Here is a 15,339-nt window from a genome sequence, read left to right as displayed (position 1 = left end):
AAAGTCCTAAAAGTGTCATGTTGACGATTATTTATTGTGTTTATAATACATTAGGGGTTCAATAATAAGTGTTTATGATAGTACTCATCTCATTAGTCATTGCATTTTTACAAAAGAATAAGACATTCCATAAGAATATATTGTTGAAAAATGTTTTGATACACATATACCTCACAAAACACCTGTTACGTCATAAGGATATCTCATATCTTTGAATTATATTTCCCTACGTCTATCATTGCTCTTTCTTATAATAGTATATACTCATCATCAATCAAGAAAATTACATAAAAACTGTTATTGATTAATGCGAAGAAAGAAAGATATGAATCTAGATTTACACGATTACTCAACACGTACTCAACAACAGTTTGCAGTTCACGTCGCGCCAAAAGAATCCCCAAAAATAATAAGAATAAAAAATTAATAAAGAAAAAAGTAAATAGAAAGTGATTTCCGAAAACGAAGAGAGAGAAAGACAAATAGAAGAAGCTGCATTTGCAGAGACGCATTCGCGTTTGTCTGAGAGAGAGAATTGGAAGGTTGCGACGAGTGATGATATACATATTGTGGCGGTAGTGAAATCGAGGAAAAAGAGGTAGCAATCGTGAGTTGCAATGAGTAGCGAAAAGTCTCCTTCATCAGCTTCTGCTTCAGCTTCTTCTTCGAGTAGCTACGAGTTGAGCAAAGGCATCAATGGCCTCGACAAGGTTATTCTTCGCGACCCACGTGGTAGCTCCGCTGAGGTACTTCATCCATGCATCATCTGTATTTCTATTTCTTCCTCTTTTCTGTAATGTCTGCTGCATCTGTTTGTTAATTTTCCTCTGTGATTTCGAATAGATACTGCTTGATCTGCTTCTAGATTTAGCGGTTTAGCTTGGATTCGTTTTCGCGCTATTAGATTCTCGAGTTTTTGAGTTTTTTATGTGTCGGTTTTGGTTTTGGCAAGTCGCCATTGTCGGTTGGAGAGTGCTGACCTTGTGAGCTTTTATTTGTATCCAGATTTGGAAAATTTTGATCTGAAAGGATTCCTTAGCAATTTGATTTGATTTATCTGTTAGGCTAATTTTCGGTTTAATAAATTCGCGGTCGTGCTTTTGGTGTTCGATTTTACTGCTTCTGCATCGGTTTTGAAGTAACAAACCACTTGTGCAGGTTCTGATTCTTTGTTTGTGATTTTCAGGTGTACTTGTACGGTGCTCACGTGACTTCATGGAAGAATGAACAGGCCGAGGAATTGCTTTTTCTCAGTAGTAAGGTACAGTATGAAACATATTTGTATTTTAGTTCTCAGTGTTTTAATTTAGTTGGCAGATTTTCCTCCTTTGCATGCAAGATGAAGGGAGGAAGAGAGGATTTGATAGACTTTAGATCAGATCTCATTGAGGTTGTGAAATATCAATTCTCACAGAAAACGTTCTTAGGTTAATTAGTGAAAGATTTGACTGAACAACTGTAAGATTTTTCTGAAGTTCTGTACCCTAATTTGCTTTTATTAATCCAAATGGTCTAACACCAGGCATTATTTGCTGGCTACAGTTATTTTAAATAAATGCTTGTATTTTTTGTTGTTGCAAATATATGCTCCTAATTTGATTAATCATAGCAAAGATCTAGACTGCTGGTCATCTTTTGATATAAGCTGCTCAATGACAATGACAGAAGTGGTAACATGAGAAGCTTATCAATATGGCTAAACAAATTTTCTAGCAGAAACTTCTTCAAGTTATCCTTTGGCTTAGATGCTGGCATTCTCTTGCCAGTATGAACTGCATTTTGTTTCATTTGTTTCCAAATATTTTGTTTCACTTAGTTTACGAATATTGCTTAGCCTTCAGAAATCAGCATTTTGGTTGAAATTTAATATTCTGGTTGTTGTCAAAGCCGAATATGATGAACTGTATTGTGGAACACAGATCTGTTAGATTCTTATGAAGTTTGTTCCAAACTCCAAATGAATATTTCTTTAACTGGTATCCTAAATAGGTAAATAACCTCTGTTAGGAATGATTCAATTTGCCACCTCCTTCTGGAACAACATCATTTTATCAATGTTTTCAACATGTTCACTAACAGATAGAATTCTGCATGGCTGCGCTAGAATGCTTTGTTGATAGAATTTAGACTGTTGGCATTTAATAATCTTGTATCCTCCAGGAAGTAATTTGTACCTATAATCATTAGATTAAATTTATTGAGCTTGAGTGACATCCTTTATTTGTTTATTTTCTAAATGATCATCGGTTCATCTTAATTCACCTGGTGGTGCCATATTACCACCTAAGTATTTTAATACACTCCCTCCCCTTTTTCCATGGTGGTATGGTTGTTCACGGTTAAAGTCATCTCTATCCAATTATTATCATAACTAGTATGTTAGCATATGCATTGCACATGAAAAATGTTTATTTTTATAAAATTATATTATAATTAAATTTTATAATAAATAAATATTTTGACATATAAATTACATTTTAGATTTACAATGAATAATTTAAACTGAGATATAAAGTTGTTTTTAACTATGGACAATTTCTCCTACAAAAACTACTAGATGTCAATTCAAAGGAAAAAGATGAAAGAGGGTAGATTGAAAGGAATAGGCAGTTAAAAAGATCAAGTATACAAATAAATAGTTTGAGATATTTGAAAGAGAAATTTTTTAGTTAGTTGTGTGTGGGGGTAGTGTGTGGAATGCAGTGCACACCCAAAGGAAATGAGAGAGTATTGAGAACGTCTAATTGAGAGTGGGGAATGTGAGAGATCCATTGTCCAAGTTGTGTATTCTAATTTATAATATAGAAGTAGATTCTAATTACTCAGGCCTCATAACTAATGGCATTGCATGATTTGGTTTCTGGAAAGAAAATGGTTTAACTGAAGTTTATTTTTTAATCTTAATATCTTAACTGTTGTAAGAAATGATATTTTGAGATTTGAAATATTTATTAATGCTTATTCATTCTTGGTTTATATATTGGAGAGGATCTACTACCCAAAGGATTTGTTTCCCAAAGTGGGCTTGGGAATTCACATGTTCCTACTTTCTATTATGCTTAGAATTTCAAATAATAAATGTTTGAGTCCCTCTTATTAATCTTTTGCTCAATAGCTGTAAATCTTTTCAACTCAAAGGGGGGCTTTTTTCTCTGGGACAACTGGAGTTAGTGAAAATTATTTTAATATGCCCTATCAATGTGATTATAATTTTGAAATTTTTGAACTCCTGCAATGAGGTTGGTAATCTCTGATCTATCTTGTTTTATTAATATTGTGCAGGCTATATTTAAGCCTCCAAAGCCAATTCGTGGAGGGATCCCAATATGTTTTCCTCAAGTATGTACTTCTAATGATAATATTTCTGTTTTCCATGATTGCTTTCATCGTGATAATACTGCTTTGGAAGGAAAATTGGAGAGGGTAAAGCATGTGATAGGAAAGAAGAGGGTAAAGCATGTGTTCATATTTAAAATAAAATAATGTAGAAATTGGAGAGGGAAGAAGAGGGTAAAGCATGTGATAGGAAAGATTTGATAGCTCATGTATTCATAAACTTAAGCTCTACTACATTCATTAAATTATAATGTTGTGAAGATGAAACTCATTATATTGCTGGCAGAACAATTAAAGCCTAATATCATATCTCAAGTAATTTCATTTGCAATTGAACAATAATCTGATGCAAGGCCCTAACAAAACCTAACTCTAGAAAAACTTGGGAAGGGGATATTCTTAATGAGGGTAATTTGCCCTGGCTGTATGATGGGGTTTTGGCTTTGATGAGTTTTAGGACAAATTCAAGCTGGTATTCCAAACAATTTGCTTGTGATAGGAATACTTTTTTAATGCTTTTTGCCAAGAAAAATAGGTCAGGGCAATGTGGAACTAAAATAAACTGAAAACATGGTAGATTTTGATATGGCAAAGGAAAGAAACCTAATCGGGCCTACATTTGATTGCATTGCACTACTAAGAAGAGAGCAGTTTGCAGCCATAACTCATAACTATCAAAATTTTGATACTGGGACATCTGCAATTCAGGCCCAAGCTAGACAACTTATCTCAAATAGACAATAAGACAAAACCATATACCTGACCTAACCCCCTCCCCAACAGCAAATGAGCAAAATCAGATGTTTTTTTGGACTGTTAAAATCAGTGCCATAAATAATTAAAAGTGATACCCAAACAATGAGATTCTTTATGTGAGCCTTATAGATTTACTGCCCTCAATTACACTGAGATCCTAATAAGAAATAAATAAAAAATAAAAAATCATAGGGTTTCTCTGATTGTCGTTGCAATATGTAAATCCCCCCTCCCTCCCCAATTTCACTGTTACTCTAATCAGATCCCAGATTACTTGTTCAAGGAAACTGACTCTCTTTGTAGTTTTCAAACCTCGGTCCTCTCGACTCGCATGGATTTGCTAGAAATCGGTTCTGGACCATTGATGATTCTCCTCCTCCTTTTCTGACAAATACTCCGAGTAAAGCCTTTGTTGATTTGATTCTTAAACCCTCAGAAGACGACATCAAGATTTGGCCTCACAGGTATACTTAGTAACATTCAACATTTTTAGCCTATATTTAGGGAGCATTCTCTTAACCAATACGTTTTTACTGCATTTTTATTTACTACTTGTTATTTCATAGTTTGAATTTTTATATCACATTGCTTTCTGATGTCATATGCCATTCTTTTTGCATTAGTTTTGAATTTCGTCTTAGGGTAGCTCTTGGATCTGGAGGAGATCTGATGATGACATCTCGGATCAGGAACACTAACATTGATGGGAAGCCATTTTCATTCACATTTGCTAATCATACATATTTCTCTGTGTCAGATATAAGGCAAGTGCTTGAAAGTTGAAACATGATTTATTTCACACTTCAATATGAAATTTTCTATAATCATACATGTCTTTATTTATATATTGACTCTGTTGCCAAATTTAGCTAGTGACTTTTGGATTTGGTTAAGAACCTGTTCAAGATATGCACATTTAACAAATAAATAGAACTGTGCAATCTTATCCAGTGGGTATAAGCTTGTTTTCCTGACTCAATATGTGAAATCTATTCCTTGTTATGATTTGCAAATTGTTGTACATCTGTATGAGAATGTGTGTGTTGGCTTTTGGACTTCTAAAATCAACTGTGGATTTGTGGCTTTGGTATCTGAAGATGCAGAGTGAGGATACAAAAGTTTTCCTAGTGTTCTGATAGAAATAGAAATAATTTGCAACCACAGTTTCTCGAATTAAACAGCATGCAAATCTTATCACTTTATCCACGTACATTTTTAGGTGCATATTCATAGAACAAAGCTTGTCTTTGATGTTGCGAAATATTCAGTCTTGGTTGGCTTAATAAGCATTTGGTTGAATCAGAACCTTTTTGTTTGTTGTATATATCTCAATATCTTTTGTTTTCCTTATTTTATGTACTTATTTAACTCTCTTAATTGGCCTTTATTTTGGCTTACCATCAGTTCTGATTTACTACCTCCTGTCCTATATATAAGAAACATAAGACAAATCATCAAGATCAAGGAAAGTGGTGGTCACATTTAATACTATCATAAATTGAAATTTTATTCTAAAAGTGCCCTTAAGTTTCTTATAATTAGAACCAAAGAAAAAATCAATTTGTTGCTTATATATAGGACCGGAGATAGTATTTATTTATTTATTTATTTTTATGTTGAGGGATATACTTTTAGGCAGCAATTTTGAATTGCATTTAACTTTGCTTGTATTCAGTGAAGTGCGGGTTGAAGGATTAGAGACATTGGATTATCTTGACAACTTGCAGAAAAGGGAACGCTTTACTGAACAGGGGGATGCTTTAACATTTGAATCGGAAGTAAGATTGTTTACCCTGATGTACTTTGCTTTAGAAAACACACGTGGGTTTTACAATAAATGTGCTGAGTACTGAAATATGACAATTTCCCAGAAATGGAGCTTCTTGGTTTTGATGACAAATTAAATAAAATTGTTGTGAATAAAATACATTTTTCTATTCGTTTTGGGGTTGTACATTTAAATAGTACTTTTCATTTTCAAACCAAGGTAAAAAAAGACACTTTTTTAATTAAAGAAAAAGGAAGTGTCTTTTCATTTTCACACAAATTGCAATCCATTTCATATATTGGTCTGAGTTTTGACTACTGAAACTTAACCCATATCTGAAACATATTTGAATTGAAAATATCATAAAAAATAAAGAAAAACATCTACCTAGTTTGTACTGTTGTGCCCAATTTGTAGTAATATGTGACACATCTAGGCACATGTATGTAACCTGTCCTGATGTACAGGCATTTCATATGCTTTGATGAGTTGAAACTGACTTCACTTATTTTTATATGATAGTTTGACAGGATATATCTAAGCACTCCTACAAAGATTGCAATTCTTGATCATGAGAAGAAGAGAACAATTGTATTACGTAAAGATGGTCTTCCTGATGCTGGTGATTATTATCAGACCCATCTTGTGTACTTAGTTTGTTACATTGATAAAGTTTACTGGTGGCAGTGGGACTATATTATTCGAAGCTGTAAAGTTTTAAGAACAAAAAAATGTTCTTGTAAATGTGTAAATAAAGCTTAAAGTCCTTAACCTGTTTTCATTTTCATGTCTGAATTCTTCCTGTTAACTATAGAGTATTACATAAACCTTTTTCTTACAAGTGAGTAATTTCCCATTCCAAATTTAAGAAACGATCTTGAGTAGATGGGATATTTAATATTTGTGTCTCTTGGATTGGACACTTTTTTTTCTCATTTATTGTTTTATCTCTGCAGTGGTGTGGAATCCTTGGGACAAGAAAGCAAAGGCTATGTCTGATTTTGGTGATGATGAGTATAAGTACATGCTTTGTGTAGAGGCTGCTGCTATTGAAAAGCCTATCACTTTGAAACCTGGCGAGGAATGGAAGGGAAGACTAGAACTTTCAACTGTTCCTTCTAGTTATTGTAGTGGACAGCTTGACCCCAAAAAAGTTATTCAAGGAAGCTGAAAGATCTCGTTGTGTTTTGTGTCCTGTACAGGTAATAAAATGCACATTGTATATTTCTTTAAATTGCCTTTATATATATATATATATATTATCTTACAAAATAAATCACATAATCACTGAGTTACCTTGAAATTCTGAATATATTAGGAAATAGAAAGGGCAGCACTGTGCTGTGTACAAGGCTTCAACCAGGGTTTGAGGAGCATTTATTCTCCGTTTTGGTTATGTTAAATGATAATTTTTTACAAAGAAGGTTTAAGAAATAGAATTTTTATATCTTGTCTATTCTCATATAAGTTTGGAATTGATTAGTTATTTGTACAGGATGATGTCATAACTCTTGACTCTAAATGTATCAAATTTTGGCTTTTGATTCCTGTGCTTGATACTTGAGACCTGATTGGTCAGCTTTAGATTGGTCTATGTTGGTGCTTGTCTTAGTCAGATTCCTTAGGTTTCCGTTGAGGGTCCTGTCATCTACGTACACATCACATGTTGATCCAGTTCGATGTTTCACTAATCATTTAGTAATTATATATCCGCAGGTAGCTTGTTGCCGCACCGATGAACTTTGAAAGGAAAGTGTCTCCAACAATTTCCCCCCTTCATGTTCCACTTAAACCTTCATGTAGGACGGCCGGATGAACTCATGCATAGAGTTTTGTTAAATAATATTTTCCTGCAACTGATGACTAGTTCGGTCATAATTTACGTACAAGTAGAATAGCCCACAGTTGTTTATGGAAAATCGAAATTAAAACCTCCAATTTTATTGTATTTTCACGTTGGGTTCTCGTACTCATAAAATGTTTGTTTTTACATATCGTAGGCAATGAATGCATGTATTTGACAATTGACGGGATCATTTTACAACACTATAAGTTGGCCTGTATGTCGTTAAGTTGTTGCTGTTATCTACATATTCATGTAATGAAGCAAGATAATTATTAAATATATAATTGTTATTTCAATGATGTAATATATCATATCAACTTGTTATGTGCGTGTAACTTGTAGCATTGTGTAAACTTATCCTGTCGTATAATTCTAAATGTTTGACAACAGCGGGTCGTTTCAGTTATATGATGTATAGGTTATTTTGTTATATATTATATTTTGCTGCTTTTTTTTCCAGCTCTGGTATAGACGTATTTTGCCAGCTGTCTGTTCATTTTTGTGGATGGAGACATGAAGTTATGCATCTGATAAAATAGATTGCGAATCTCAGTCAACAATCAAAACACTAATTATGGTTTTGGGGCTTCAAATTGTTGTAAAGCTAAAGATTTCAAGGGAGAGGCTTCATAAAACAGCACTGATTAAACCAACGAAAAACGATAACAAAAATCACCAATTGTGAAGTGGAGCAGAAAACCATCCCAAGCATTAGTTTATGTCAATTTGGGATGGATCATTGTGTTTCCATGTTGGTTGAAATAGATTTATGAAGGCAGTGTCGTAGAAATAGGAGGATCTAGTGGAAGAAAAAGAATTGGAGACACCGTGTTGATAATTAAGACAAAAAAAAAAAAAAAAAAACCTGCGGACTTAAGAACATATAGAAGATTTACATTTGTCTTATCTCACTCCAACATGAGTAGAGATTTAAACTTGCAATTTGTGATATGTGAAACTTAGTAAGTTTTGCTCGGGTATGGTTGGAATTTTTAAAATTTAGTGTGTTTGGAATAGCGTTACTATACCACATTAAAAGTAAAAATCATGTCAATAGATTCAATTGATGTAGAAGCTATTTCTTATTACTTCCGGTAAACTTAGAGAGAGATTAATGATCTGCAACATCGCAAATTTGGTTCCAAACACAAACTATAGAAGATTGACATTTATCTTATCTTATATTAACTTAGGATATGTTTGGCTCATTTTTTTTAGCTTAAAAGATACTCGAAGAAAACTGCATTTGTTTTAGAAAGAAAATAAATAAAATAAAAAGGAGCACATGATATTTGAAGTGAAGTCTTTGGAAGAAAAGCTTTCAACAAGTTGTACAAAAGCTATTCTAAGGAGTTTTTATTTTTTATTTTAAAAGCTCTGTTTCTTTGATCATTTCCAAAAAAATAAGGTACTTATACTTTAAGAGTTTTTACATAAAGCGTGTTTAATTCATCTTTTCTTTTTAAGGAAAAGAAAAGTAAAAAAAATAATCTGGGTTAGTATGCAAATCAAACCAAGCAAGGATAGCAATTAGCAACTATATCAAGATCCATACATAGTACGTAGGATGATATTATTGATATATCTTGTAAGAGTTGTGGATGTAACATTCCATTTTTTAAAATAAAATAAAAAAGTTTTTTTTAGTTAAGAAAAAATAGAATTTTAGAAAATGATGAGGTTTTTATAATTAAATAAATAAGGAGAAATAATTGTATTAAAATAATGGTTTGAAGGAAAAATAAAAAATATTTCGTTTATTTATTTGATAGAGGATAAAATAGAGTTTTTTTTTATAAAATAATAAAAATAAATAAATAGAGAAAATAATAGGTTGTGAGTACCCTTGCTATAAATAGAAACATGTTAAGTAAGTTTTCAACTATAATTTTTACGCCTCCTCTTCCTCTCAATTTCGTTTTCTCTTTTCTTCTTCCAAAATCCTCTCTTTTGCCCACATACAGGTTCACAACTCAATTCCAAGCATTCTCACCGTTGGAAATTACGAAACATATTGGAGCTGAGAGAAATACCCTTCGCATCGTAATTTTTTCTTTTCCCACAGAAATCCAAAACTGTCTCAGTAAGACTACAATCCAAGTCTCGTTAATTGTTGGATCTTCATGAAATTTGGACACTGGGTTCGCAATTCAATTTCTCATATTTTCACCGTTGGGATTTGCAAAATAATATCTGTGGAGGGAGAAACACTCATCACACGTAGACAGTGGAATGAAGACTTAAATCCTTTTTCCTTCTCTCTAACATTTGAGAATCCCACCAGAGCAATCAGAGAAAAAACTTAAGGAATCTTAGGAAATCGCTAGAGATGTCGCTATCGCTATCATAATACACACGTGAGCCTGTTTAGAGGTAAGGGATGAGTTTATTGCAACTGGGGTTATAATAAACATGTGTAGGAATCCTTAAAGGGTTAAATTGGGGTTTATTTTGGGATGTTTATTGAATTATAATTTTTTTCTTTATGATTATACATACAATATCGATATCCTGATGCAAATTGGTTAATAAAATTGAATGTTGTTGGTGTTTTCGTTTTTCATACCTATGATTTTGATTAATTAATTTTGATATAATTGTGCGAAATTATTTGAGGGGTTTTACTTCCCATGTTGTGATAAACCTTTTGTATAAATTGTTATATTGAGATTATGAAATTGTGATTCAAATTGTAAGTATGTGATAAATTGAACATGTGATGAAAGGTGAAATACATGTGTATTAAGATGTGTGTATTGAGTTGTGAGTTATGAACTGTGTAATCACACAATTGTAAGACCCTTTAAGGGCGACGAGTATTGTGATGAGATCCACTGAGGGAACCTGACGAGTTTAATCACAAGCGCGACGAGTTAAAATGATTTTGAAAACAATTGAGTAGTTGTGTGTATTACATAGTTCATAGGTAAAGTGTATATGATTTATGAGGTGTGATAACATACTACTTTGGGATTATACCATTGTGATTGAGACCGAATATATGTGATAAATTGAGTATGTATTGACTCATAATATATATGTGCATTGAGATGTTGTGTGCATTGAGTTGTGAGCTATAAATTGTACAATCACACGACTATAAGACCCTTTAAGGGCGACGAGTTAATGCTAAGACCTTTTAAGGACGACGAGTTAATGAGCGACGAGTATGGTGATGAGAATCACTATGGGGACCCAACAAGTTTAATCACAAGCACGATGAGATAAAACTATTTTGAGAATAATTGAGGAGTCCCGTGTTTTGTACAGTTCATAGATAGAGTCTGTGTGCTAAAATATTTTCTGGGTTGGACCTAAATCAGGAAGGAGAGGCCCTGATAGACTCTTCAGAGTGTAGGTCTTGTGGGTAAATACACCCGGTTTGAGTGCTCCTTTAAGTTTGTGTCGATCTCACATGGTTGGAGCATTCTCACAAAACAGTGTGACCCTAGCTGGTCTCCCTATGATTTTACCTAGTGAGAGTGACCTGACTTGCTAGTGTGTGGTTTGTCTTATCATATACTCCTAGGTGTCCGACTAGGTTTTTCACTGACATGGTACTACATTGCATATAGGATTGAGTCTTAGTGTATCTGTTGCATAACGTTTGTGTATTGATCGATATTGATTGATTTAGTGATACTGTATTTTGATCATTGAGTACGTGAATGTTGTGAAAATGAATGAGATGTGTAGTGTTGTGATGTGATGTTGTGCAACAAAGTGGTGAAATAACGTGAACTATGCTTAAGTTGTATTTTGTTTATATGATATTTATACCTACATGTTGTTTTCTATCTCTCTATTAGTTAGAGAATGTAATAACTCACTTCCCGTATGCTATTGTGTTTGGATCTTGTGATGATCTCAAACTTCGTGTTCATGGGAGCAGATGGTTAGGTGAATGACTATAAAGAACCTTATGTTAGAAGACACGGAAACACAATATTCTGATAAGATATGACATTAGGATATAAGTTTCTATATTAATTACATAAAGTTTTGGACGACCTTGTTTTGAGCCGAGATGATTTATTATATATTTGAACAAGTTTTATTATGATGTTAGAAAAGTGAATGTGAACCTTTTACCCTTTTAAAAAACTTGTATTTAAATGTGTTTTAAAAACTTTTAATTAATTCTGATTTCTTATTCTTATATTATTAGTATATATATAAGGGATAGAGGACGTCATGCATGTTTATCGTTTACGTTCGAATAATTATACAATGTCCGACTCCGATGCATTCATTACTTCTGTGATAGCATAATTATACAATGCCAAATTGCTTCTTTAAGCCAATATCGTTGCCATATATTTGTTTATAGTTTACGTTCGAATAATTACAATTTACAGGAGCTGGTCTACCCAGTATTGTTGCCTTGCGCTGTCATGCATGTTTCTGTGAGTATATATATATATATATATATATATATGCACAAATAACATATAATAATTTATATCTCATTAGCATTGTTGGAAATAGTAAGACCATGTACACCATAAGGTTAACGAAACAATTGTCTAATGTCGATCCCTAGCTAATAAGTTAAAAAGTGTTGTAAGAAAATTTTTCTCTATTTAGTAATATGGTTTTTATTTATTAAAAATTAAATTTTTAGGTGTTAATTTTTTATTGTAATTATGTAACATTAAAATAAACTTAATATGTTAGATAATTATTATAAAAAATAATAAAGTTATCATATATGTTAATTTGTGATTATATGACATACATTGTTAGTTTCTTTTATCAACAACATACATTGTTAATTTACTATTAAATTATATATATATATATATATATATATATATATATATATATATATATATATATATATATATATCAAAAGATTGTAATAAACAAACATATAAAAAATAGATTAAATGTATTAATCATATTATTTATGAACTTAATAAAAATGCATTGTGAGTATAAAAGTTTTTGTATTATAAATTAATTAGAAATAATCTTTTAAGTCTTTTAAAGTAGTTAGTATATATCAAAATTAATAAATTTATCATATATTATCATTTACTATTGGATAATAATATAAAAAATTCTTACATTGTTAGTACATATGTTGTCTCATCATTATTTATTGAGTGAAATGACTTGATCATAAAGTTTAATCAATAAATTTATTGATCTAGAAAAAATAATATTAGCCATTACTCATAAATTTTACCTGAAAATGGTTTTCCTTGCTACTCTCTCATATAGCTAGTGAAGTTCAATATAAATTTAATAATAATCTAGCTGGTACTGGTACTCAAACCAAGTAGTAAATTAATTTTAAAAATTAAGATGTCATATAATAGAAACAATAAATTAAAACTCCTACTTGAGAAAATAAATCAAATATTAAAGTCGTCTCCAAATTGGTCAGTATTGAGGTGCTTCTTGGACCTTGGCAAACTTGACCTAGACAAAAAGAATGGTCTTATTTGCTACTCGTTTACTTGTTGGTGCTTTTTAAAAGAGAGATTCAGGCGTTCATCTAGGAAATCAATCAACTCAAATATAATTGTTTCTCTCTTGTAACATGTATGTATAGTAGTATGTTATAAGCGTGAAAGAAAAGAATAGGAAGAAAAATATACAGAATAAGCCCCAAAACGTTGAAAAATGAAAAGTAATAGTGCAAGTAGCCTAGCCTCTGTACTAAAAAATAGCATAGCAAATTGAAACTAATTATTTGATTTCGTGTACATACAAGAAATGAAGGGGAAAAAAAACTAGTGTAATTGTCTCTTTTAATTATTTTTTTTTCTTTTGTTTGCGGGGTGGGGTAGTGAATGGTGTCACTCTATGTTATTTTTTTTCCTTTGGTAAAAATAACTATAATAAATATTTTATACAAAATGATACAGAAATGGCTTATGTTGTGAACAATAATTAATAGAAAAGTGATTTTGTATGAAACAACAAAACTATAATAAAGAAATAATGCATATACTAGCTAATAATTTCACTTTTGTTAGATATATATTAACAAGAATAAGTGTAACGTTACACTTATTGCAGGGATTGACAAGTGTAACTGTAGGGATTGGCTAGTATTAAACAAACAAAATAAATAAATAAAAAGGTGTTGTTTTGTTTGAACTATTAAAGGAGAAGGTTTTTTTTTTCTAGGAAAAGGGATTGACAAAGGGGTATAACAGCGAAGGGGAGTTGTTAGGAAAGATGAGTCACATGCAATAGAGTTGGCCATCTCGTATTGACGAATAAACTGGCAAGCTAGACATTCTCTTGAACTAAATAAATGAAGACTTAACATTTACATTTGATTTGAAAGACGATAGATAAGACGAGGGAAAACAGTTTTGCACTACTTTTAAGTATTTTATTTATATTTTAATTAAAATTAGAATTTCATTTAAGTAATTTGTATAATAAAGATTGTTTATTAAAGGTTGGCTGATTAGTGATTAGTAAGTAAAACTTTAAATATTGTTTAAAGAATAATATCAAGATGAATGTCTCTTGTTTAGACATGAAGATTAAAAAAAATACATGTAACTTTCTTAACTGGTTGTTATGTGATCATCTATTAACTTGAAATTTTAATCCCATAGTTATATGTTCTAAATTTATAATTTTATTTCACATAAAAATCAAATATTTTTACAAGAATAGTTCCATAAAGTTTTTAGTATACTAATTCGAAATAAGAGCAACAACATATTTAATAATTAATTTAAAAATACGTATTTGTCATCAAATAAAATATAACACTTTTCCATGTCATTTCATAAACTAAATTTCTTTCATCCCTAGTAACATGCTCATCCGTGATCGTGCGCACCTACCATTCGTTATTGTTATTATAAAATTCATACTAATATATAACAGCAAACTCTGGCAGCCTCATCCCTCCACAGATTGCTAAACACAGTTTATAGATGCTTCACGCAACGTATTATTAGTCTACTATAAATCTTCAATTTTTATATTGCTCTTAGAGTCAATGTCGCCTCCATCATCCTCTATTTGACAACAAAATGACATTTACTTATATCAATGGCCAGACTGTCCATGCAACAGACCTTTGTTGTTACTCTCATCAATCATTCTCCAATTATATTTTTTTTTTTTTTGGTTCTTGATTACATGTCAACTACATACATTTTTGTTGCTCAAGCTCAAGGTGGGGCCATGTTGTGAGTATATATATAAGTGGATAGTTGTTATATGTTGGAACCAAGTCGAAGTAGCATAAAAACAAAGAGTTAGTACTATATGGAAACTCCTAAATTTGTCTTCTTGTCTTTGCTTCTTCTCCTTACTAGTGCTACTATAAGCTCAGCTCAACTAAGTCGTGTCTTCTACAGGAACACATGCCCCAATGTGGAGCAGTTGGTTCGCTCTTCTGTTGCACAGAAATTCCAACAGACTTTTGTGACTGCTCCTGCCACTCTTAGACTCTTCTTCCATGATTGCTTTGTGAGGGTGTGTACACTCTTCTTCATCACTTTCATGGTTTTCTTATATGCATAATAACATTACTTAGCATGTTTTGAGTTCACATGTTTCTTTATCATTATTTTGTTAATTAAAACGAAAGTTATGTGTACGTAGTTTTGCATTCAGGAACATGCACAAAACTATATAGGTGCTATATACA

At 31.7% G+C, this 15,339-nt stretch overlaps 1 protein-coding gene across 1 annotated transcript; it reads left to right on the top strand.

Moving 5' to 3' along the window:
- Positions 1-452: 452 nt before the first annotated feature.
- LOC100787970 (putative glucose-6-phosphate 1-epimerase-like) lies at positions 453-8,017 on the top strand. The gene is made up of 9 exons (NM_001252702.2): positions 453-746; positions 1,187-1,261; positions 3,283-3,339; positions 4,396-4,556; positions 4,716-4,856; positions 5,768-5,870; positions 6,383-6,482; positions 6,817-7,062; positions 7,577-8,017. The coding sequence occupies exons 1-8, from the start codon at positions 618-620 to the stop codon at positions 7,029-7,031; spliced, it is 981 nt and encodes a 326-aa protein (NP_001239631.1). The 5' UTR covers positions 453-617; the 3' UTR covers positions 7,032-7,062; positions 7,577-8,017.
- The last annotated feature ends 7,322 nt before the right edge of the window (positions 8,018-15,339 follow it).

The sequence above is a fragment of the Glycine max genome, chromosome 13 (assembly GCF_000004515.6).
Source record: "Glycine max cultivar Williams 82 chromosome 13, Glycine_max_v4.0, whole genome shotgun sequence".
Classification (NCBI taxonomy): Eukaryota; Viridiplantae; Streptophyta; class Magnoliopsida; order Fabales; family Fabaceae; genus Glycine; species Glycine max.
This window is presented reverse-complemented; position numbering and strand designations above follow the sequence as displayed.

Bases quoted from the DNA above. Each gene is read 5' to 3' on its own strand.
- LOC100787970 (NM_001252702.2), top strand. From the start codon at position 618: ATGAGTAGCGAAAAGTCTCCTTCATCAGCTTCTGCTTCAGCTTCTTCT. The intron at 5,871-6,382 runs GTAAGATTGTTT...TTTATATGATAG, and splicing joins CTTTAACATTTGAATCGGAA to TTTGACAGGATATATCTAAG. The intron at 6,483-6,816 runs GTGATTATTATC...TTATCTCTGCAG, and splicing joins AGATGGTCTTCCTGATGCTG to TGGTGTGGAATCCTTGGGAC.